General features: G+C 44.7%; 1 protein-coding gene and 1 pseudogene across 1 annotated transcript; both read right to left on the bottom strand.

Annotated features, from left to right (window-relative positions):
* Positions 1–1,886: 1,886 nt before the first annotated feature.
* On the bottom strand, positions 1,887–7,606 carry CYP17A1 (cytochrome P450 family 17 subfamily A member 1). The gene is made up of 8 exons (XM_067708872.1): positions 7,168–7,606; positions 5,569–5,707; positions 5,135–5,364; positions 4,454–4,540; positions 3,849–4,064; positions 3,345–3,514; positions 2,741–2,844; positions 1,887–2,234 (listed from the first exon to the last, which is right to left on the bottom strand). The coding sequence occupies exons 1-8, from the start codon at positions 7,462–7,464 to the stop codon at positions 1,948–1,950; spliced, it is 1,530 nt and encodes a 509-aa protein (XP_067564973.1). The 5' UTR covers positions 7,465–7,606; the 3' UTR covers positions 1,887–1,947.
* Positions 7,607–15,454: 7,848 nt separating this feature from the next.
* LOC137208818 (ester hydrolase C11orf54 homolog) lies at positions 15,455–17,735 on the bottom strand (annotated as a pseudogene).
* Positions 17,736–24,740: the final 7,005 nt, after the last annotated feature.

Raw genomic sequence — 24,740 nt, 5'->3', positions numbered from 1 at the left:
TCAAAATGAAGGGTTAGCCTCTCATTTCCCTGCCATTCAATGGTCTGAATCAAGGAGAGTGGATGTTTCCTTCCCAGTTACACTCATGCACTGCTTCTACAGGGGATGTTGTTTATCTCTTCCCCACTAGTCCGCAAAATGCCTTTCAGATTCTGAGCAAATTTGGAGAAAGTAACTCTCCTCCAGCCGGGCAGCTCCCCCCTGCTCTGAGCTGAGGGTAGCTTGGCTCTAGACCAGCGAGCAGCTGGTGGGGACAGAGGAACCCGGGAGAAGGAGGGAGCCACCTCCAGTTTAACCCCTTTCTCATCAGCTCACTGTGGTAGCAGCATCTCTCTAGGCTCCCCATGATGGAGGCTGGGCTCAGCCACAGCTCCCCACCGACTCCTCTGGGCTCTTTAGCAAGGCCTTAGGATCACGGGCCAGTGAAGGCCAGCACTGAGTTGGGGGGCAGTGGGGAATGGTCGACTACCCCTGGATTAGCAAAGCTCTTTGAAGGAAGAAGAGGCTGCTGTGGTGGAAAGCTTTGGCCCTCCCTCCTTGCGGGGGCTCCCTTGATTTCTTCTCCCTGGAACTTGGCCAGGCGGAGTCTCAGGCTTGCCCTGTCGGCCCGTCCAGAGCCCTCCTCCAGTCAGAAGGGAAGGACCAGGTCGCTGATGATCTGACCCTGGTCTGGCTGGCGCCAGGGAGCCGGGGTTGAGGCCTCTCTCTATTCTAAAGGGCAAGGGTCAGTTTCTCCCAGGGCGTCTCAGGACACCTTTCATTTGCGGACTGGCCAGCGGCCAAGGTTTAAAGATGTCGGTTTTAAGGTTTGAAGAAGTCGGGGCTCCATTTTCTAGTGAGGCATTTACAGACTTCCTGGGGTTTGGGCGTGGGGGGCAGGGGCAGAGCCTGAGCACTTGAGCGGGAGGCTGCCGTGAAAGCCCTTTCCTGGCGGTGTTTACCCCAGTACAGAATGAGGAAAAGGAGACCTACCAGTCTTTGGGGACCAAGACGAGAGGAATGGGTAGTTGTGGGTTGAGTTTATGGATTATAGACACTTCCCCAAAGCCAAAGCTTTGAGATACATGCAGCGATGAGTGGATCAAAGCAAACATGATCTGCTTTGCTTTCAAAATGTAAACTCAATCCCACCACTTCTTGCCATCTCCACTGCTGTCGCCAGGGTCTAAGCCACCAGCATCCTTCTGTCCGGGACCAGCACAACCTCCTCCCCAGGGCCCCCACTTTCATCCCTCTGCAGACCAGTGTCTACTCAGCAACTCGAATGATCTTTTAAAAATATTAACCAGACCTTTCCACTTGAATGTGTAAACCCTCCTGTGACTTTCTCTCATACTTGGAATAGGAACCCAAACTCCTTCCTGCTACTTAGAAAGACTCCATGGGACCTGACCCTGCCTGCAGTCTGACCTCATCAGGGACCACTCTTCCCTTCATTGGCTCTGCTCTAGACTGAATGACCTCTCCTACCTCGAGAACTGCTCACCTGCTGCTCCCTCAGCATGGGACACCTTCCCCCCGCCATCTTCACGCCTTCCCCAATCAGTCATTCACAGTGGCCGCCCCCCACCTCTGCCATTCCCCTCATATCACCAGCACCTAGTATAATTGACTCCAAAGCACTTATGAGTCTCTGAAATGCTCATTTGTCAGCCCTCACTAGAATATAAGCTTCATGTAAGACCAGGGAGCCTGAGGGTCCAGGGACAGTGAGTGAGTGGTACATAGTAGATGCTCAATAAAATACTCTCTGAAAGAATGAGTGAACAAACAAATGAATGAACTGCTCAGGGACCTTCTGAAAAAAAAACCACAACTGTTTATGCACAGCACTGCCAGGGCTGCAGGCTGGAAAAGAAGGCAGAGTGGGTGGGGAGGAGGGAGGAATGGTTGGGGAAGGTGGGGGAGCTCCTCTAATTCCGTGCTGTGGGGTCACACAGGGCGGAGTCACGAGGTGCTACCCTCGGCCTGGGCTTCCTTCCAGGCCTGGCGCACCTTGATCTTCACTTTGAAAGGATCGATCTGTAAGACTAAACCGGGGTTGCCCTCCAGAGAGGGTAGCTTCCCATCATCCGGGATCTCCAGGTCGAACCTCTGCAGCAACCAGGTCATGAAGAGGAAGAGCTCCTGGCGGGCTAGCATCTCACCTATGCAGGAGCGGGGTCCTGCTCCGAAGGGCAAGTAGCTTAACGATGGCGAGATGAGCTTGGTCCCCGTGGGGTCCAAGAAGCGCTCTGTGGACATGGGGAGGTGTCAGTCAGGGCCCAGGGCAGGAGTAAGCAGAGGAGGGGGGGCAACATGGTCCTGCCCAGGGGACCCCACCCTGAGAAGGTGGACCACCTTACTTGGGGGAGGGGGGCCCAGTCTGAGGAGAGATACAGCCCTGCTCTCTGGTAGCCCTTAATCACACAGAGGAGATGAAATATTCAGGACAGATGGAAAGAAGGCGTATTAACAGATGCAAATGCCACCATCCTAGGGGAGAGGGGGCTGACTTCATGGGAGACATATGCCTAGAGGGCTTCTTAGAGGAGGAGATTTGCAGTTGGTGGAAGGAGAAGGTGGGAACCCAGCTGTGAAGAATCTGGCTAAGTCTGGCATAGGATGGGGGTGTCAACAGGTCCACGTAGTTGGAGTCAGGAGTTTGCTAGTGGCAAGCTCAGCAGAGGGGAAGTGGTGCTGGAAAGGTGGGCACAGAGGTGGCTGTGTGGCCAGGGAGCAGGACAGAACAGGGACTCACCGGGCATGAACAGGTCGGGCCGGTGCCACTCCTTCTCACTGTGATGCAGTGCCCACAAATTGACCACAACATCTGTGCCCTTGTCAATGGTAAGGTCACCAATGCTGCCCCAGGGAGGGAGAGGAAAAGAGGGTCTGGAATATTGCCCTTCCCCACCTGCTCAACCCCAAGCCTCTGTGGTCCCCCACTTTGGGGAAAAGAGCCCTTTACTCCCTCATGGCCACTCCCTCATCTTTTTCTCAGCTTCTACCAGGTGGACTATGAATCCAGCCCTTTCCTCCTGACAAGCACTTATGTATCAACACTTGTGGCCCACAGGTATGCATGTTGAGCTGGTGCCTGTGAGTATGTATGTGTGTTGCGGCTATTGGATTGGGTAGGAGCATCCCACACCACATGTCTCCACGTGGCAGCAGGCAGCTTCTGAGGGAGGTCAGGTAGATCTGTGGATTAGTCAGTGGGTGTCAGTGGGTGGTAGACACATTGGTCAATAGGGTCATGGGTAGGATGAGTGGTAGTCAGTGGTTGACTGTAGCCAGCTGGGGGTGTGGGGTGATGGAGGAGGGACCAGGTGGGCTGGATGTTACTGGGAGGGAAGGCACACCTGGAGTCAACAATAGCCTTGTGGGGGATGAGCGTGGGGGACACAGGCCGGATTCGAAGCACCTCTCGGATGGTGGCCTCCAGCAGGACAAGGCGGTTCCGGTCACTGATAGTTGGTGTGCGATTGAAACCTATATTCTGGTCGACATCATCCTGGATCCTCTTCTTCAACTGAGGGCCAGAACAGGGTGGATATTACCAGGGTGTTTAAGCCCAGGAGAAGCAAGGGCTTAGAAGAATCCTACTGTCACATCCAGAAGAACTGGCCCAGACCCTTCCCAGTGATGGCTCTGCGAGCCCAGGCTTTGTTTCCAGAAGACGGGGCAGTTCCACCCAAGGGCCAGAGCCAACCACTGCTTGGGTAAGGGATGCGGCAGCCCATTCATCCTGCAAAGAAGTCCTGAGGGTATAGTCTCTTCCTCCCTCTCTGCTCCCTCTCTGGAGCAGAGGTGAGTCTGGCTGGGGTCAAGAGTGGTTGGGAAGGCTGGGGTAGGGAGAAGCTCACTGGAGGATAATGTAGCAGGAAGGCCACAATCCACTTTATCACAGAGGTGGTGGTTTCCACGCCGGCCCCGAAGATGTCCCCTATGGTGGTGAGCATGTGTCTGTCTGAAAGCAGCTTTGAATCCTGGTCTGGTCCAGCATTGTTATTGTCTGCGTTCATCTTGGCTTGGATCAGTATGTCCAGCAAGTTAGTGATGGAGTCACTGGTGAAGTTCTCCTGGTTGGGTGAGATTGGGAGAGTGATGAGGAAGAAACCCCATCTGCAACCCCTGCCATACTCTCACCCCAGACTGTAGATACAAAGGCTTCTCCCACTTGGAAGTGAGGGAGTGGAGTGAGGCTCGTCAGGACCCATGAGCTTGTGGAAGTAGGAGGAAGCACTAGGTCCTCTTTAAATTTGGGGGGTAGACAAGTCCCTTCTAGGATCCTCTTCAATTCCTCACTTCTCCACGCCTATTCATTAGTTGAGTCAGTTTTTATTGAGCACTTACTATATGCCAGGCTCTCTGCTAGGTGCAGGAGATCCTACAGTGTCCAAAATGGACCCAACCCTGCTCTCATGATGCTTTCCACCTAACTCATCATCTCTTCTGCTCCATCACCTACCTTACTTTTTTCAAGGATTTCACTCAGCAATTCGTTTCGCATTCGAACACAACTCTTTATCTTTTCCAGGGCTTTGCTGGGGAAAATCTGCAAAGTAGAAATGTCAAATCCTATCTTTCTGACTCTGGAGAGTTCCCACTCTAACCCCAAACTTCAGCCAGAATGGAAGGCAGGATACGGACCCAGAATGGGACCATCAGTGACAACTAGGACAATTCCAAACAAGGGAGAAAGGAGTCACCTCCACGTCCCCTTCCCCATTCAATCAAACATCCAGCACTGATTCAGGGTTTACCCAGTAGTAAGATAGACTTGAGTCTCAAGCCTTGGTTAGGTTCCTTAACTTCTTGAAGCCTGTATTCTCAACTGTATGGGGATAATAAAACCCACTTCCAAGGGAAATGCATGATTAATCCTTGTGGAGTGCTGGTACTGGCACATGGCAATTGGTGAATAAACGAGAGCCATTATCATGAGTATTCAAATGCATAATTTAAAAGCTAAACCGATTTCTGTAGAGGAGCAGCAAGGTTTTAAGAGTCAGAGGAGGTAGAGGTCACTGTGGCTGAGGTGGTCAGAAAAAAAAGGTGGGTCTGGAGCTGAACTGAAAGAGGAAAGAAGAACTGGGGGTGCTGTCAGGGTCTGCTGAGATCTGACAGTGGGGCCCGGCCTCATCCTCACCTTAAACCCAGGGAATATGTCTGACAAAATCTCCTTGCCCTGAGCCTCCAGGATGCCATCATTGAACTTGTATATGGCCTTCAGGGCAGGATCCTCATTCTTGAAGGAGAAGTTGAAGCAGATAAAGCTGATTATGTTGGTCACCGCCAGAGAGAGATGCTCCGACAAATTTATGGACTCTCCATGCCGGGTGGCCAGGGAGTCGCAGAGTAAACTGACTTCCCGATTAACTGAGGGGAGAAAGGGGCATGAGGGTGGGGAATTGAGCCGCCCGTCACCCGCTCTCTACCAGTTCCATCTTAGTCAAGGACAGAGAGCAGATGTCCAGTAGATGGCAGCGGTAGCCAAGAAAATGCTAGATGGAATCATCCAGAACCCTCTCCCCTCCCAAACCTCTTCTCCCTCCAGCAGCCCAGGACTGGCTGGGCACTCACTGATCTTCTCTAGCTTCAGGTTGCCATCCTTGAACAGGGCAAAGGCGTTCTGTGCCAACTTCCGATGCAGCTGCCAGACGGCACCATGGTCGGCGAAGGCGATGCCCTTTTGGTTGTCTGACAGGATGTCTAGAGTCAACTTTGGAAAGCAGGAAAGGACATAGGAATCAGACACCATCCACCGGTCCTAGCTCTGGGGAAGAAGGCAGGTACCTGCCGTTCCGCCTCCGTGTGGGACCTCCCTGCTCCACTCCGTCATGACTGTAAGGCCTTGGTAGGACAGAACCTATGACCTCACACTCCCAACTCCATCAGAGAGACAGAGCGAGGAGAAAAAGGACACTGAATTAGAATGCAGCGGTCCTGGGGTTCAGGTCAGTGACAGGTGACCTCTGAGCCTCTTTTTCTCATCAGTTTCTGACCAGGGGAAGGCAGCTGTGGATGGGATGAACTCTCTAAATTGTGCCTGTCCCGGGAACAGGAGCGGAGACCGAGGACAGCCCAAACCCCTGCCTTTCCCTGGGCCCTCTGGGGGCGGAGGCTGCTGAAGGCACAGCAGCTCAGCCGCCCTTAGTTTACCCTTCCATTGCCAGGCTGTGTGCCCACCCCAGGGCCGCATCTGGAGAGTGCAGATTTCTTGTCCACCCAGTCTGGACTTGGGCCAAGCTGCCTCTTCTCAGAGGCACCCCCCAAACCATAAAGCTCCCAAACCTCCCCTCTTCTATCCCCTGACCTGCAAACCCCATCTGACTAGCCTCCTCCTTCCTCTTTGCTCTGGAGAGAAGAGCTCAGCAGAGTTGGAAGGGGGACAGTTGGCCCGCAGACCTGGCTGACTGGTCCAAGGTAAAACGAGTCAACCCTTGGTCTGATCAAAGATGAGCAGCCAGGGGGCCTTGCCCGGGATGTTCAAGGGAGTTCTCAGCAGCCGGGTGCTGCAGTGGGGGGCTGGCAGTGTTGCTGGATGGTTAACTCCCACTCCCCTCTGCCCCCCAGGAGCAAAACAGAAAGCTCAATAGGCTGGCTCATCAGCATCCTCCCTCAAAGTGCTCCCATGGGTCAGTTCCCTGCGGCTGGAGCAGCTGGAGAAAGCTCCAGGAATACAGCAATCCCAGCCCTCCAAGAGCCAGGGTTTTTCTCCCTCACAAATTTCCACGGAGGACGGCAATCACTCCCCCCCTTTTCCATGTGAAGAACAGCACTCATCAAGGCTGTTTATTGAGCGCTTCCTGCACTGGGCACTGGGTAAGTGCTTTATATGCACTGTCTCAGTTCATTATGGAAGTCTAAGCTCAGATCATCATCCAGTTCACGGGCGAGATGACTGTTTTAAGGGCTCCCTGACACCCTCAAACCACCACTCCCACCCCACCCCACCTCCTGGGAAGCCCAGAAAATGAAATCTTCCTTTAATTCTTCCTGCCTAGTTTAGAGACTGGATGGGGTCCAAGGGGTCACTTCCCACCCACAGCCCCGGCAGTCTGTTTTTGGAAGAATCACAGGTTGTTGGAGCTGGAAGTGTCATTCCAGGCATGGCCTTGCCTGGAGAACTGAACATCCCCAGGGAGTGGTGAGAGAAGAGGGATGATAGGTACTGCTTACCACTTTGGACCGCCCGGAGAATTCCTTGCCCTTCTTGAGAAGCACCTCCCTGGCCAGCTGGTAGTGGCCAACCATCACAGTAGTCTTGGAACCCAGACGAAAGGAATAGATGGGGCCATATTTTTCCTGCAGCTTGAAGAAGTTCACGTGCTGGTGGCCATGTCTGGGGAGGAACGGCAGGCTGCCCACCAGGGGCAGGGATGGGAGGCTCTTGGGGTATTTGGCACCAGAGCCCGTGGTCTTGGGCCAAAATAAATAGGCGAGGGTGAGCAGCAAGAGAGCCAAGAGCACCCACATGGTGGCCGGGTGGCGGCAGGCAGGACAAACAGCTGTGGAGTGGCGTCAGCCACTTTAGGGTGCAAGGAGGCCTTTTTAAGGGCTGCCCTGATCTTCACCTTGACTTTATATTATTGCTCGCCTTGTGGAAGTTTATCCTGGAGCACAGCCAGGCCCGATCCCTCTCCTAGAATGGGGAGAGGAGTGGAGGCCTTCTTCAAGAGCTGGCTCGACTCCAGGGCAAACCCCTAGGGGAGGGGCTAGGTAAGGGGTGGACAGCCGGTCCCTCTCCCTCGCTCCCTGTCCATCAGTGTCTCCAGAGTGCGCCAGAAGCAAATGATATCTAGGTCAGGAGTCAAGGCTTGGGATTTTCCATGCTGTAAAATCACAATCAATGCATAGCTGACACTGTCAGGACTGTTATGACCAGCAGGGATTGTCAAAGCTATTCAATCTTATCATTTAACAGCTGGGCAAAGTGAGGCCTTGGAAGATCAGGCTTGTATAAGGTCACACAGATGGTGATGACAAGAATCCAGCCCTCCTGGCTCCCGGTTGGCTGCTTTTTCTAGGGGGAGTAAAACTCTTGGATTGAGAGCATGGGCCCTAGAGTCAGAAAGGTTTGGGCTCAAATTCTAGCTTGACCACTTTCTAGCTATACGACTTAAAAAAAAAAAGTTTTATTATGTTAAAATGTACATAACATAAAATTTACCATTTTAAGTGTACAATTTCGTAGCATTGAATATACTCACAATGTTGTACAGCCATCACCACTATCTACTTCTAAAACTGTTTTCATCACCCCAAACAGAAGGTGTACCAATGAAGCAATAACTCCCCTTTTCCCCCTCCCCTCAGCCCCTGGTAACCTCTAATCTAACTTGTCTCTATGAATTATGCCTATTGCACATAAGTGGAATCATATAACATTTGATCTTTTGTGACTGGCTTATTTCACTTAGCATAATGTGTTCGAGGTTCATGTGCTTTGTAGCATATATCAGAACTTCATTCTTTTTTATGACTGAATAATATTCTATTATATGGCTATACCACATTTTGTTGGTCCATTAGTCATGGACACTTTGGTTGTTTCCACCTTTGGCTACTGTGAATAATGCTGCTATGGACATGGGTGTACAACAGGGGTCCTCAACCCCCTGTTAGGAACCGGGCCGCACAGCAGGAGGTGAGTGGCGGGCAAGTGAGCAAAGCTTCATCTGCCGCTCCCCATCGCTCCCCATCGCTCACATTACTGCCTGACCCATCCCCTCACCACCCCGCCGTCTGTGGAAAAATTGTCTCCCACGAAAGCAGTTCCTGCTGCCAAAAAGGTTGGGGACCGCTGGTGTACAAGTATCTGTTTGGGTCCCTGTTTTCAATTTTGGAGGGTATATACCTAGGAGTGGAATTGCTGGGTCATATAGTAATTTTATGGTTACTTAGCTGTTCAAAGTTTCAGTTTCCTCCTCTATAATGGGGATAAGAATGGAATGTACTTATTTTTTTATTTATTTATTTTTTTTGTGGTAGACGGGCCTCTCACTGTTGTGGCCTCTCCCGTTGAGGAGCACAGGCTCCGGACTCGCAGACTTAGCGGCCATGGCTCACGGGCCCAGCCGCTCTGCGGCATGTGGGATCTTCCCGGACTGGGGCACGAACCCGTGTCCCCTGCATCAGCAGGCGGACTCTCAACCACTGAGCCACCAGAGAAGCCCTGGAATATACTTCTTAAGGCTGTTGTGACTCAGTGAGATAATGCATGTAAAAGTGTTGCCTGGCACGGAGTAAGTACTCATTCAATATTTACTCTTAACATTGTGATACCAAAATGGCCTTCCTACTTTTTCTGAACTCTTATTAGTGGATCTTCCTAACAGACAAAATCCTCATTTTCTGCTGCAAACCTTCAGTGGCTGTTAGTATTAATCAATGATTTGATAATACCAGGTAAGGTCACAGTCCCAAGACAGTGTCAGTCATCACCAGCGTGACTTCTGGTGTCAGTCATCGTAGAGGAGGTGGGTCCTCAGGCAGGCAACCAGGACTCACTGAGTGAGACTCACAAAGGTGAGAGATGGAATTTCTGCCCCTCTCGGGGGGTGATCTGCCAATGTCTGTACTTTGAGGAGAATGGACTGGCGTGAGGGCTGCTGGGATTAGGCAGGAAGGCAGCAGGGCGGGGACCTCATGATGAAGATGAATCCTCAAGGCCTTGTAAACCAGACTTCGCCCACTACTTCAACAGTTCAAATGTTGTTCAGACTTGTAGGCCCATTTGCGGTCAGAGGTATGAGCTGGGGTAGTCTTCATGAAAGAAAGGGGATTTGAGCTAAGCCTTGAAGGAGAGTTGGGACTATTTATTAGGCAGCGGCATGGGGTGGGGGGAGGAGGGGCACGGCTGGAAGGGAGAGCAGCAGAGTCAAGTATGTGGAGGCCGAAGGGGCACGATGTGTGTGGGATGGTGATGGTCCTGCTACAGACGTGAAGGGGGTGTACTGTGGGGCGTCCCTGAGAAGTAAGATCTGACAGGTACATTGAATCAGGCTCTGGAGCCCTGAATTGGAAAGCTAGGGAGGGTGGGGAGCTATTGAAAGTTCTGCGGCAGGGAAGTGACAGGTACAGTGGTATTTGAGGAGGGTGAATCTGGCATCAGTGCTGGGGTAGACTGGATGAGATCTTGTGTAAAGTTTGACAGCTGGGTGAGAAGTGGGGAGGCCTGTGATCCAGGCTGGGCCCTAAGTGGGGTCAACCAGCTGGTAGAGAAATACGAATGAGTACTTTCTGTTCCTAAAGTGAATGCCAAGGTGATTCTCTGACATTTCACCCCCAATCACAAACAAGAAACAGGAATTTAAAAAAGTGGTTGCTTCACATCCTTATCACTATATTGGAGAAGTTATACATGATAATTGCAAAAAATCTGGAGAATGCAGATAGCTAAAACTAAAAATTTGAAACGTATTTTTTAACCTACATGAGGCCATATTGCAGTTTTTTGGCATGGATATTTTTCTATGTTATTAAAATACTTTTCTACAACATTATTATTATTTATTTTTTTTTTTTGTGGTACGTGGGCCTCTCACTGTTGCGGCGCATAGGCTCCGGACGTGCAGGCTCAGCAGCCATGGCTCATGGGCCCAGCCGCTCCGCGGCACGTGGGATCCTCCCGGACCGGGGCACGAACCTGTGTCCCCTGCATCGGCAGGCAGACTCTCAACCACTGCGCCACCAGGGAAGCCCTACAACATTATTTTTAATGGCTTCATATTATTTCATTGTCATAGGTTATTTCATATGTATGTAGAGGATAGGTTAGCTGACCCTGTATTGTGTTCTTTCTGTTTTTGTCTTTGTTGTTGATATAAACAACACTAAGGAATAGCCTTGTGGTGAAAGCTTTGTGCATAACTGTTATATTTTCTTAGGATAGAATCCTAAAAGTGGAGTTGTTGGTCAAAGGCTTTGTATACATATTTTAAAGATTTCTGACAAATACTGAATTATTTATGAGATGCATTATATTGGTAGATTTCTTGGTATCCCACCATTCCTAGAATAATACTAACTTATCCAGAGTGTCTTCTTTTAATACAGAATTGGATTCTCTTTGCAATTTACTTAGGATTTTCTTTCTTTTGCATCTTTAGTCATATGAAAAAATGGGTTGAAGTTTTCTTATTTATGCCTTGTTAAGTTTTGGTATTATGATTTTGTTAGTTATGTAAAGTTATTGGAGAAACTTTCCATCTTTTTCTATGTCCTAAACCAGATTAAATAGCATGGGAATTATCTATTCTTTGAAGCACTAAAGAAAGGTGACCATGAGAAGTGTCAGGTCCTAGTGCTTTTTTTGGAGAGAGAATTCTCTAACGTAATTTTCCGGTTTCTTCAATAATTATTAGTCTCCTCAACTCTTCTGAGTCTTCCTGAGTCCGTTTTGGCAATTAATATTTCTTAAAATTTTATGTTTTCTATTTTTTTCTTGACTTGTCAGAAGTTTTATTAATCTTTTCAGCGAATCTCCCCTTGGGTTTATTCATCCAGTCTTTGATTGTTGTGGTTTTATTTCATTCTCAGTATTGATAAATGATCATTGCAAAACATCTTGTATAACTTTATACTAGAATTCGGGCTGAAAGCTTGTATGAATTCCACTTCCCCTGCATCCCTGTTTTCCTTGTTCCTTGTCAAAACATAAGACCCATTATCTACTAGAGCTGAACCTATGACCTGGGAACTCTATTCTTAGGTGTATAACCAACAGAATGTGTACATATGTTCACCAAAAGGCATGTGCAAGAGTACTTACAACAGCACTATTTGTAACAGTCCCAAACCCAGATATTTATGGATTGTAGAATGGATAAATTGTCATACATCATACAGTGGGATATGATACAGACATGAGAATGAATGAACTGCAACTCCATGCACCAACATGGATGAACCACCCAAACATAATATTGAGTAAAGAAACCGGACTTATAAGAATGCATCATTATGATTTTATTTATATAAAATTCAAAAACAGATCAAACTAGTCTATGGTTATAGAAGTCAGGATATCGGTTACCCTTGCGGGATGGTTAGTGACTGAAAGAGGACTCAGGGCGGGGATTCTGAGGAGCAGGTGATGTTCTGCTTCTTGATCTGGTTTTTGGTAACATAGGGAAGTTCACTTTCAGTGGGAAACCAATTATTTGCATGTATATTATACTTCAATAAAAAGTTTACTTTAAAAACAACGTTGTAGGGCTTCCCTGGTGGCGCAGTGGTTGAGGGTCCGCCTGCAGATGCGGGGGACGCAGGTTCGTGCCCGGTTTGGGAGGATCCCGCATGCCGCGGAGCGGCCGTGAGCCATGGACGCTGGGCCTGCGCGTCCGGAGCTTGTGCTCCGCAGCGGGAGAGGCCACGGCAGTGAGAGGCCCGCGTACCGCCAAAAAAAAAAAAAAAACAACGTTGTAAATCAACTATACCCCAATATAAAATAAAAATTAAAAAATATAAAATACACATGAAAAAAATTTACCTTAAAAAGTTGGGGGGACTCCCCTGGTGGTCCAGGGGGTAAGACTCTGCACTCCCAGTGCGGAGTTCAATCCCTGGTCGAACCCTGGTGGCGGAACTAGATCCCGCATGCATGCCGCAACTAAGAGTCTGCATGCCGCAACTAAGAAGTCCACATGCCGGCACTAAAAAACATGCTGTAACAAAGATCTCACGTGCTGCAACTAAGACCCGGCACAGCCAAAATAAATAAATATTTTTAAAAATTAAAAATGTTGGGTGTCCATGGAGTTTGTGACCTACCTGAGATTGCATGCAACATTTGCATGTACGTATAAATATATTTTTTTCTGGAGAGAGGATCCATAGCTTGCATCAGCTTCTCACAACAGTGACTTCACCGTTGACTCAAGGTTCCCTGTATCCTCACTTATTCCCATCCCCATCTTTCTTTGTTATTCTTCTGCTCCACGCATCCAATTGCTTTTCTCCTTCTCTCCAAAACCTTTCCCCTGACCCCTCTGGTATTCTCTGTTTCTAGAACAAGCATACTTCCTTTTTTTAACAAATAGATGCTATTTTTAAATTTATTTATTTATTTATTTGACTGCGCTGGGTCTTAGTTGTGGCATGAGGGATCTTCATTGCAGCATGCGGGATCTTTAGTTGCAGCGCGTACACTCTTAATTGCAGCATGTAGGATCTAGTACTCTGACCAGGGATCGAACCCAGGCCCCCTGCACTGGGAGCGCAGAGTCTTAGCCACTGGACCACCAGGGAAGTCCAAGCATACTTCCTTATTTTCCTTATCTGGCTATAGAATGTTCTCTCTACTTCCTGCCTTACCTAAACTGGACTCTTCTTCGGACAGCATTTCCCCCATTTGTCCTTTTGTTTTCTTCCAATTTTATTGAGATATAATTGACATACAGTACTGTATAAGTTTAAGGTGTACCGGTTTGGCTTCATATGTCATGAAATTATTATCACAATAAGTTTCGTGAACATCCATCACCTCACGTAGATACAAACTAAAGAAATAGAAAAAATATGTTTTCCTTGTGATGAGAACTCTTAGGATTTACTCTCTTAACAACTTTCTTTTTTTAAACAACTTTTATATATAACTTACAGCAGTGTTAATTATATGTGTCATGTTGTACATTACATCCTAATATTGGGTTGGCCAAAAAGTTCGTTTGGATTTTTCCATAACAGCTTACAGAAAAACCTGAATGAAATTTTTTGGCCAACCCAATATTTATTTATTTATGTATTTATTTATTTATATTTATTTTTGGCTGCATTGGGTCTTCCTTGCTGTGCGCAGGCTTTCTCTAGTTGCGGCGAGTGGGGGCTACTCTTCGATGCAGTGCGCAGGCTTCTCATTGCGGTGGCTTCTCTTGTTGCGGAGCACAGGCTCTAGCGCACGGGCTTCAGTAGTTGTGACATGAGGGCTCAGTAGTTGTGGCTTGCAGGCTCTAGAGCGCAGACTCAGTAGCTGTGGCACTCGGGCTTAGCGGCTCCACAGCATGTGGGATCTTCCCGGACCAGGGATCGAACCCATGTCCCCTGCACTGACAGGCGGATTATTTTTTTTTTTTTTTTGGTCTATAAGTCCTCATCAAGCACTATTTTTTAAAAATAAATTTATTTATTTATTTTTTACTTTTGGCTACGTTGGGTCTTCATTGCTGTGCGCGGGCCTTCTCTAATTGCAGTGAGCATGGGCTACTCTTTGGTGAGGTGCGCGGGCTTCTCATTGCGGTGGCTTCTCTTGTTGCGGAGCACAGGCTCTAGGCACCCGGGCTTCAGTAGTTATGGCACACGGGCCCAGTAGTTATGGCTCGTGGGCTCTAGAGCGCAGGCTCAGTAGTGGCGCACGGGCTTAGTTTCTCCTTGGCGTCAGGTGGATTCTTAACCACCGTGCCACCAGGAAAGTCCGCGACCCAATATTTATTTATCTTATAACTGGAACTTGTACTTTTTAACTACCTTCATCTAATTCCCCCTCCTTCTACCCTTTCCTCTGGTGACCTCAAATTTGATCTCTTTTTCTATGAGTTTGTTTGTTTTGAAGTATAATTGATCTACAACACTATGTTAGTTCCTGTTACACAATATAGTGATTGGATATTTCTAGACATTTCAAAATGATCACCACGGTAAGTCTAATTATGGTAAGCCTATCACCATACAAAGATATTACATAATTATTGCCTAAATTCCCCCCACTGTACATTTCATACCTGTGACACATGTATTTTGCAACTGGAAGTTTATACCTCTTAATCTCCCCCATCTATTTCTTTCTTCCTCCTATCTCCCTCCCCTCTGGCAACCACCTGTTTGTTCTCTGTATCTATGACTGTTTCTGTTTTGTTATGTTTGTTCATTTGTTTCATTTTTTAGGCACATGTATAAGTGGTGTAGTACCGTATTTGTCTTTCTCTGTCTGATTACTTCCCTTGGCATAATACCCACTTGGTCCATCCATTTTGTTGCAAATGGCAAGATTTTATTCTTTTTTCATGGCTTAGTAGTATTCCTTGTATATATATACCACATCTTCTTTGTCCATTCATCTATTGATGGGCACTTAGGTTGCTTCCATATCTTGGCTATTGTAAATAATGCTGCAATGAACATAGGGGTGCATATATCTTTTCTAATTAGTGCTTTTGTTTTCTTCAGATAAATTCCCAGGAGTGAAATTGCATATGATAGTTCTATATTTAATTTTTTGAGGAACCTCCATACTGTTTTCCATAGTGGCTGCACCAGTTTACATTCCCACTAACAGTTCACGAGGGTTTCCTTTTCTCCACTAACATTTGTTATTTGTTGTCTTTTTGATAACAGCCATTCTAACAGGTGTGAGTTGATACCTCTGCTGTCCTTTTGAATGAAGACACCTGATGTCCTTGTAAGGCAATGGAATCGACATTCTCCTCATTCCCCACAGCCTCCAGACTACCACTCCTCCACCTTTGAATTCTTGCTCCTTTGCAGTTTCTTTTTTTTTTTATGAATGTAAAATTTTTATTCATTTCTTTTGGTACAAACTAGTGTTTATTAAAAAAAATATTTAGGAATTTATACTCACAGGACATGTTATAGTTAACATCCAAAGACAAAAAATATTTATTGACAATTTATTATATGCTTAGTACTAAAAAGCTCCTAAATCAGTGTTGGCATTACAAGATTAGAGAGTTGTTTTTGGCTCATGATTGTTATAGAAAAACACTGAGGAAAATTTCAATCATTACAATTGGTAAAAGTATAATTTTACATTTCATGAAGGATAGTAGTCATATTTGGCAATAGCCTCATTTATAAATTGAAGTATACTCACTTCGAGATTGTATTTTGATGCTGTTTCTTTTCACTTCTCGCAAATAACCAACAAGGCAAAAACTGCTTCCAATTGACAGTCCAAACAAAGGAGGAATCATGGCTAACCGTCTGGTTGCTAATATTTGTTAAAGGCAAATTGCAGACTTCGGAGTATGGTTCAACATCACCAGAAGGAGTAAAGTTGCTCCCTCTGACCACCTTATTCCATGAAAAAAGTGTACTTTGACTTCTAAAGTGGATTTCAAAAATTCAGTAGAAAGATTTAACAACTATCAACATTTCCAGCACTGATTTTTCTAATACCCAGAAACATCCACTTAGCAGTTGTAAGACTAACTTGAAAAACTGAATATACAGATGTAAATTATTGCCATTAGCTAGTAGGAATCATCACTTGATTCTTAACCCTGTTTATATTTCATTATAATCATAAGACTGATTTTTTAGAATAAAAAGAATGAAGAACATCTCCATCACGTGTCTTTGTTCCCAATAATCCCTTTCAGATAGATCTGTGAAGTAATACAGAGTACAGTGTCGACATACCTTTCATTTCAAAGGCCAAAAAAAATAGGGCTTATTAAGTAGTGAGATCATTTCTATTAGGCTTTATATTAGTATCAATTAATGAATTAATCAGTCAAACGAGTATCAGTTGATTTAATCTTGCCCAAATGAATGGGTCTCTGTTGGTTGATCAATGCGATAGAGAAACTCTGCAGGTAAGAAGTATCCAAGATATTCCACTATATCTGGGGTGGTGTCATAATGGTAGTGTCCCCCTTCTCCATGATGACTAAAACAATGAGTGTGCTCCAACCGCAAATCAAACCGTGGGTCTCTGGAGATAAAAACTGGCAGGCAAACCAAAGGAGCCTTCATCTCATAAAAACGTAACCATTTATTCACGTCTTCATCAGAGTTCAATGGGCAGGAAGAAAATTCTGCCGGCATAATATATGAGTCTTTACTTTTCCCTTCTGAATCACGAAAGTACCTCCCATTCCTACAGGCTTATCTCCATAATGTTTTTTGTTTTTTGTTTTTTTTTCCGGTACGCGGGGCTCTCACTGTTGTGGCCTCTCCCGCTGCGGAGCACAGGCCCCGGACGCGCAGGCTCAGAGGCCATGGCTCACGGGCCCAGCTGCTCCGCGGCATGTGGGATCCTCCCGGACTGGGGCACGAATCCGTGTCCCCTGCATCGGCAGGTGGACTCTCAACCACTGTACCACCAGGGAAGCCCCTCCATAATGTTTTTCAAGAGTCTGTCTCATACAAGTCACAAAGTTAAGTTTTCCAGGTCTTCTTTTGGATTTCACCTCAATGACTTTTCAAGGTTGGCCTTCACTGGCAAAAAGATTAGCCAGTAATGCAAACCCCAAATCATGATATTTCTCACTGTATTTCTCCAGTAGGCACCCTCCATCTGCAGAGTTAACATGAGCAAAGTAACTTCCATTCACAGGAGGTTTGTGTTCACTTTCTGTTTGAACAACTGGCATAAACTCAGAATTGAATCCAAGAGTCGGAAATGGGCCTGCTCCTGCTCCAAGAACAAAAGCTCCAGGAAGCTGGATTTCTTTTGTGATTTTATTTAGATCATAAACTTTTTTTTTTATTTATAAGAGGCAATAAGTAAGGCACACCTCCTACTTCTGCAATTCTAGTTTTCCCACAGATACCTTTTACAGGAAAGGTAAATGGCTCCTTGGTCAAATTAGGGCAATCAACTACAGAGACCTGGACATCAGCAAAGTTATCCGTTAGCCCCTTCCGCAGAACTCCAACAAGCTCCTCTAGACTTGGCACATGAAAAGAATACTCAGCACAAGACATCTTCTTTCTCGAGTGCACAGGTGATGAGGTGTGCAAGCAGAGAGAGTTAAATAAAATCGCTCTTTTGCAGTTTCTAACCTCTATTATTGCAATTCCTTACTGACCTCATGTTGCTCATTTTCACTGAAGATTCATTTTAAGATTTTGGGCACGAAGCTTACAACTTTCCTCTCTTCTTTCCGTCATCGTGCATGACGTTATAGTCCTTGGGGGATGATCATCCAACATCCCAAGCCTTGCAGTTCCTTCACCTCAAATCCAAAGATTGTCACCCTTACTTCCATTTCAATTACTCCTGTAATTGAATTACACCCTTAATGGACTCTGAGACCATTAAGTTGTATCTCTCTTAATTTCCACTTTATCACTTCCTTTCCCTCCACCTTAAAGATAAAGAATTGGTACTCCTCATTCTAATCAATCTAACAATTTGGCAAAATAATAATAACTTTATTGAGCATTTGCTATGTATAACATGTACTATTTTATTTAATCCTTATTAAGGTAGGTGCTATTATTATCAACATCTCCATTTTACAGATGAGGAAACAGACACAAGGACTTGCCCAAGGCTGTAAAACTAGTCAGCAATGAAGCTGGAATTAAAGCAATCTAGAGCTCTTAGCCCTTAACTGCAATGCTATTCTGCTTCTCATGATATAGATTGAAATTTTCTGTGTACATACCTTTTGAACCAATTATTCCAGTTCTAAGAATTTATTCTGCAGATGTCTCACAGTTCAGTGTACAAAAACAAATCATTTCTTCAATGTTTACAATTGCTAGCAGTACATCTCCCATCAATAGGAGACTGGAATAAAATGCAGTTCGAAAAAGGAGGAAACACTTTATATGCTTATTATAGAAATATTTCCCAAATATATTGTTAGGTTTAAAAAACAAAAATAAGAATGATGTGTATTGAATGCCCCCATTTGTGTAAAAAAAGGAGAATGTATGTATTTTTTTTTGCTCGTATTGCTCATATATGCATAAAGTATCTCTGGAAGGACACACAAGAAGCTCATGAGGAACTTCCCAGGTGGCACAGTGGTTAAGAATCCGCCTGCCAACACAGGGGACACAGGTTCCATCCCTGGTCGGGGAAGATCCCACATGCCACGGAGCAACTAAGCCTGTGCGCCACAGCTACTGAGCCTGCGCTCTAGAGCCCGAGAGCCACAACTGCTGAAGCCCGTGTGCCTACAGCCCGTGCTCTCCAACAAGAGAAGCCACCGCAATGAGAAGCCCGCGCACCGCAGTGAAGAGTAGCCCCCCGTCGCCGCAACTAGAGAAAGCCTGCGTGCAGCAACGAAGGGTAAGCTGGGATGAAGTGAGAGAGTGGCATGGACATATATATACTACCAAATGTAAAATAGCTAGTGTGAAGCAGCCGCACAGCACAGGGAGATCAGCTCGGTGCTTTGTGACCACCTAGAGGGGTGGGATAGGGAGGGTGGGAGGGAGACGCAAGAGGGAGGAGATATGGGGGTATATGTATACGTATAGTTGATTCACTTTGTTATATAGCAGAAACTAACACAACATTGTAAAGCAATTATACTCCAATAAATATGTTGGAAAAAAACCCCAATGCAGCCATAAATAAATTCATAAAAAAAAAAAAGACAGTCATGAATTTGGTTGTTAATGGAAAGAACTAAGAAGCTGCCGCTAGGGTGGTGGTGGTGGGAAGAGGTTTTTGGATCTTTTAAAGCATTTAATCATGTGAATGCATTACACATTTCAAAGTTGAGTTAAACTCTAAAAAAAAAAGAAAAAAGGAAGAGAAGACTAGAAATAGAAACTGTATTAATGACTGTGTTAATTTATTTTTAAAAAAATCGAGGCCTCCACCTACACTCTCGACACTGTTTCCTCAGACCTCTCACAGATACTTGTTTCATTCATCATCTTCCTCCTGCATCTTCAACTCACCCTCTCTGTTGGCTTCTTCTCCTCAGCTGACAGATACGCTCAAGACTTTTATCCCGTACAAAATTTTAAAATCCTCCACTGATGCTGTGTTCCCTGTTCCCTTCTAATTTTCCTTTAATTTCTCTCCTTCCGTGTTCAGACTTCTTGGTAGAATAATATGATGAACACTTGTGTCTCTATCTTATTCCACATTCCTTGTACACTCATTGTAGTTTGACCTCTGACCCCACCACACTGAGAAATCCATTGGATGTCTTTCAGACCTTCTTTTATTTATTTATTTATTTATTACTGAGATATAGTTGATATTATATTAGTTTCAGTCTTATAACGTGATACAAATGTTTTAAAGGTTATACTCCGTTTACAGTTATTATAGAATATTGGCTATATTCTCTGTGCTGTACAACATATCCTTGTAGCTTCTTTTATACGTAGTAGTTTGTACTTCTTAATCTCTTACCCCTATCTTGCCCCTCCCTGCTTCCCTCTCCACACTGGTAACCACTAGTTTGTTTTCTTTTTTTTTTTTTGTGGTATGCGGGCCTCTCACTGTTGTGGCCTCTCCTGTTGCGGAGCACAGGCTCCGGACACGCAGGCTCAGCGGCCATGGCTTACGGGCCCAGCCGCTCCGCGGCATGTGGGATCTTCCTGGACCGGGGCACGAACTCGTGTCCCCTGCATTGGCAGGCGGACTCTCAACCACTGCGCCACCAGGGAAGCCCCAATAGTTTGTTTTCTATACCTGCGAATCCGTTTCTTTTTTGTTATATTCACTAGTTTGTTTTATTTTTTAGATTCCACATATAAGTGATATCATATAGCATTTGTTCTTCTCTGTCTGACTTATTTCACTTAGCATAATACCCTCCAAGTCCATCCATGTTGCTGCAAATGGCAAAATTTTCCTTCTTTTTTTTGTTCTTTTTTTGGGCTTAATAGTATTCCATTGTGTGTGTGTGTATTCATCCGTTGATGGGCACATGGGTTGCTTCCATATCTTGACTATTGTAAATAATGCTGCTGTGAACATTGGGGTGCATGTACCTTTTTGAATTAGTGTTTTCCTTTTTTTTTCAGATATATACCCAGGATTGGAATTGCTGTGTCATATGGTAGTTCTATTTTTAGTTGTTTTTTTTTTTTGGCTGCTTTGGGTTTTCATTGCTGCATGCAGGCTTTCTTTAGTTGCGGTGAGTGGGGGCTAGTCTTCCTTGCGGTACGCGGGCTTCTCATTGCGGTGGCTTCTCTTGTTGTGGAGCACGGGCTCTAGGTGCATGGGCTTCAGTAGTTGCAGCACGTGGCCTCAGTAGTTGTGGCGCATGGGCTTAGTTTCTCCGTGGCATGTGGGATCTTCCCAGACCAGGGCTCGAACCCGTGTCCCCTGCATTGGCAGGCAGATTCTTAACCACTGTGCCACCAGGGAAGTCCCTATTTTTAGTTTTTTGAGAGAAACCTCCATACTCTTTTTCACAGTGAATGCACCAATTTACATTCCCACCAACAGTGCACAAGGGTTCCCTTTTATCCACATCCTTGCCAACATTTGTTATTTGTGATCTTTTTGGTGATACCCATTCTGACAGGTGTGAGGTGATACCTCATTGTGGTTTTAATTTTCAGTTCCCTGATGGTTAACAGTGTTGAGCATCTTTTCATGTGCCAGTTGGCCATCTTTATGTCTTCTTTGGAAAAAATGTCTATTCAGGTCTTCTGCCCAATTTTTAATTGGGTTGTTTGTTTTTTTGATGTTGAGTTGTATGAGCTGTTTATATATTTTGGATATTAATGCCTTATTGGTCATATCATTTGCAAATATTTTCTCCCATTCAGTAGGCTGTCTTTCTGTTTTGTTGATCGTTTCCTTGGCTGTGCAAAAGCTTTTAAGTTTAATTAAGCCCCATTTGTTTATTTTTGCTTTTGTTTCCTTTGCCTTAGGAGACAGATCCAAAAAAATATTGCTACTGAAAGAGTGTTCAGCCTATGTTTTCTTCTAGGAATTTTATGGTTTCCAGTCTTACATTTAGGTATTTAATCCATTTTGAGTTTTTTTTTATATGGTATTAGAAAATGTTCTAATTTCGTCTTTTTACATGTAACTGCTTTCGTCCTTTTACCTGTAGCTGCTTTTTTAAGGATTTTTTCATCTTCTTTAAACCCTCTCATATGAAATATCACATAGCTCTGGATTCTTGGTAATTATTTTGTTCCTCTTCTTGTTCCCTCTGTCCTCTCATGGATGTCAAGGTTCCCTAGTCGCCTGTCCTTGGCCCTTCTCCATCTACATTCTCCCTGGATGATTTCACCGTTCTCAAGGTTTAATCTATCACCGATTCAATCTTTTTTTATGGTCATTTTTTTTTTACTAATGTTCAACATTTAACAAATAGATACTGTTCTTGACCCTCATAGAGTTTAGAAATGGATGGCTCCTGTACTAGAGATGTCAATCATTGCCTCCTATACTCACGTGACTTCACCCACAGTTTGTGCCTTTGTGTCTTGTGACTCTGATTGGAATAGCAGCATATGGCAGAAGGGGAATCAGTTCTCAGACTGAGGTAAGCTAATGACATTCTTTTTGAGAACTTGACCCTGCACCGTCATGAACCATGCGGACAGTGGTTTCAGACGCTGATTTAACAGCCCTAGTCACAATGTGGTCTGGCTGTACATTTTACTTTTCATCCTTCGATATCTATGATACCTCTATCATCTGATTGTTGAAAAATCTTAGTTTATTGAAACATTTACATTTTAATTAACTTGTAAAAAATAAAGCTGCCGTTTCAAAATTAAAACAAAAATCCCCCCAAACCGTAGTCTATCCATATCCACGGGGTATTGGTTCCAAGACCCCCATGGATACCAAAATTTGTGGATGCTCAAGTCCCTTATATAAAATGGCATAGTATTTGCCACTATCAAAAATCCCTCTTAGGAAAAAAAAAAAAAAAATCCCTCTTAGGGACTTCCCTGGCGGTCCAGTGGTTAAGACTTCACCTTCCAGTGCGGGGGGTGCAGGTTCAATTCCTGGTCAGGGAGCTAAGATCCCACGTGCCTCGAGGCCAAAAAACCAAACCATAAAGCAGAAGCAATATTGTAACAAATTCAATAAAGACTTTAAAAATGGTCCACATTAAAAAAAAAAAATCTAAAAAAAAAAATCCCTCCTAGAGTGCATGTACCTGGTGAGGATGTTTATGACCCCCATTTTCTAGATCAGGGAACTGACGCTTAGAGAGATTAATTAGAACTGTTCAAAGTAGATTCCACAGCTGGAAAATGAGAGTGCCAAGGTTCAAATTCAGGGCCTGTGCTATTAACTACTGTGATTATGATGTGGCAGGCAAGAGAATCAGGAACGGGCAAGGAATCACACTCCCACTCACAAGTATGTAGACAGTGCACAGCTCAACCTCCCAGCCTTCCCCCGACACATACTTCCCCCTCCCATTCATTAGCACCCAAACAGAAAGGCAGAAAGGAATTGGAGCTGCTCCTCATAAAGGATGCCCCCAACTGATGTGGGTACCAGAACAAAGTCTTTGGCAGATATGTTTACTTTGGAAGAAGAATGCCAAGGGACACGATTCCTGCCCTCAGAAAACTTAGTCTAGTTTATACGCAAAGATCATTTCCTCAATTTGTCCACAAATGTGTGGTGTGCTCAGGGATTGTAATACATGTGCACATATACATCACTGTGTGTAGTAGATGTAATAGTCATGTAAATGCATGTGTATATGGAGAGCACTGTAGATTCTCTAGAAAAAAAGTCCTAGTAGTGCCACTCTACTTATTAATGTAATACCTCATAGAGCTGAGCTAAATGTACTTTCATCCTAGCTATGAGAAAAAAAAATGTTTACTAAATATGAGTACAACCTAGACTTTAAGGATTATCGGTTAAACTATTAAGGAATCTTTCAAAGTAGGCTCAAGCACTTAGAAGTATCCTTTACATGCAAAACCAAGGCTCAGGTAATTGCAAATTCCTTAAGGAGCATGCTAGGTAACACGTGATTTAAGTTATATATATATATATATATATATATATATGTAAATAAATAAATAAATAAATATAAACACACACACACAAATGATAATATAACATTCCTTCAAAAATACTGTATTTAAGATTTTAAGCTAATTTAAACTGGAATTCCCTCTACTTCCTGAAATATTCCAAGCTAGTATGGCTTTATTACACATGAAGAAATAAAGTAATGAAAATTCTAAGAGCTAAGCAAACCAGTTATGAAAAGGTGAGAGATCAGTGTAATGAAGAAAATTAGTTGTCACAGCTCACATTCTAAGATCATATACTGCAATTTAAAATGGAAGTGAGGAAGTAATCCAAAATAAATAATAAAAACAAATACCCATTTTAATCAATGTCTTATTTTCTTCCATTAATTATTTCCATCCCGTTTTAGCTAGAAGGATTTCATGAGGGAGACAAAGTGAAGAAAAGGGAAACACTCTTTAAAAATTATAAATTTCCTAGGACCACAGTAGAAAATATAAAAATTGGATCTGTAGGGGTTCAGAACAAGCCTCCCCCAAATGGGCTACTTTTGCATGAGGCTCATTTTGAACTAAATGCAATCGAGACCCTGCGGGTCCAGGAGAAACTCACTGCCCCTCTCTTAACTACCTAGAAGAATTTAAATTGGGGATTTTTCCTAGAAAAGGTAATTACCAGAGATAAAATTTATCTTAGGGGCCCCATCTACATGGCAGAACAAACATCTAATTATCAAGCATCTGCTCTCCTTAATGTCCTGTGAATGACCCTCCTGTCCTTGGAAGACCCAGACCCCTGCCCCATTCCTTAGCTCATGATGGTGTATATACCTCATTTTACCTTTCTGTCTCTGAACCTCTTGTGTATGTGGGGCCTTTGACCCTCTTTTGTGTGTGGATTCCCATACAAAGTTAAATTTGATTTTCTCCTGTTTATCTGTCTCATGTCGACTTAATACTTAGAGCAGCAAGAAGAACCTAGAAGGATAGAAGAGAGTTTTCCTCCTTCCTGACAAGGGCTCAGTCTTGAAGGGAGAGATCTCGTCTTAATCTCCCACAATAATGCAGATTCTCCATTTGGTTGGAGGACGGGATAAAAGAAATGAGAAGGCACATTT

This window comes from Pseudorca crassidens, chromosome 16, assembly GCF_039906515.1.
Source record: "Pseudorca crassidens isolate mPseCra1 chromosome 16, mPseCra1.hap1, whole genome shotgun sequence".
In the NCBI taxonomy this organism is placed as follows: Eukaryota; Metazoa; Chordata; class Mammalia; order Artiodactyla; family Delphinidae; genus Pseudorca; species Pseudorca crassidens.
The sequence above is the reverse complement of the archived record's forward strand: the minus strand, read 5'-3'. Positions and strand labels throughout refer to the sequence as shown.

Bases quoted from the DNA above. Each gene is read 5' to 3' on its own strand.
- CYP17A1 (XM_067708872.1), bottom strand. From the start codon at position 7,464: ATGTGGGTGCTCTTGGCTCTCTTGCTGCTCACCCTCGCCTATTTATTT. The intron at 5,365-5,568 runs GTGAGTGCCCAG...TTCTCCCCTCAG, and splicing joins CCTGAAGCTAGAGAAGATCA to TTAATCGGGAAGTCAGTTTA. The intron at 4,541-5,134 runs GTGAGGATGAGG...TCTACTTTGCAG, and splicing joins ACATATTCCCTGGGTTTAAG to ATTTTCCCCAGCAAAGCCCT.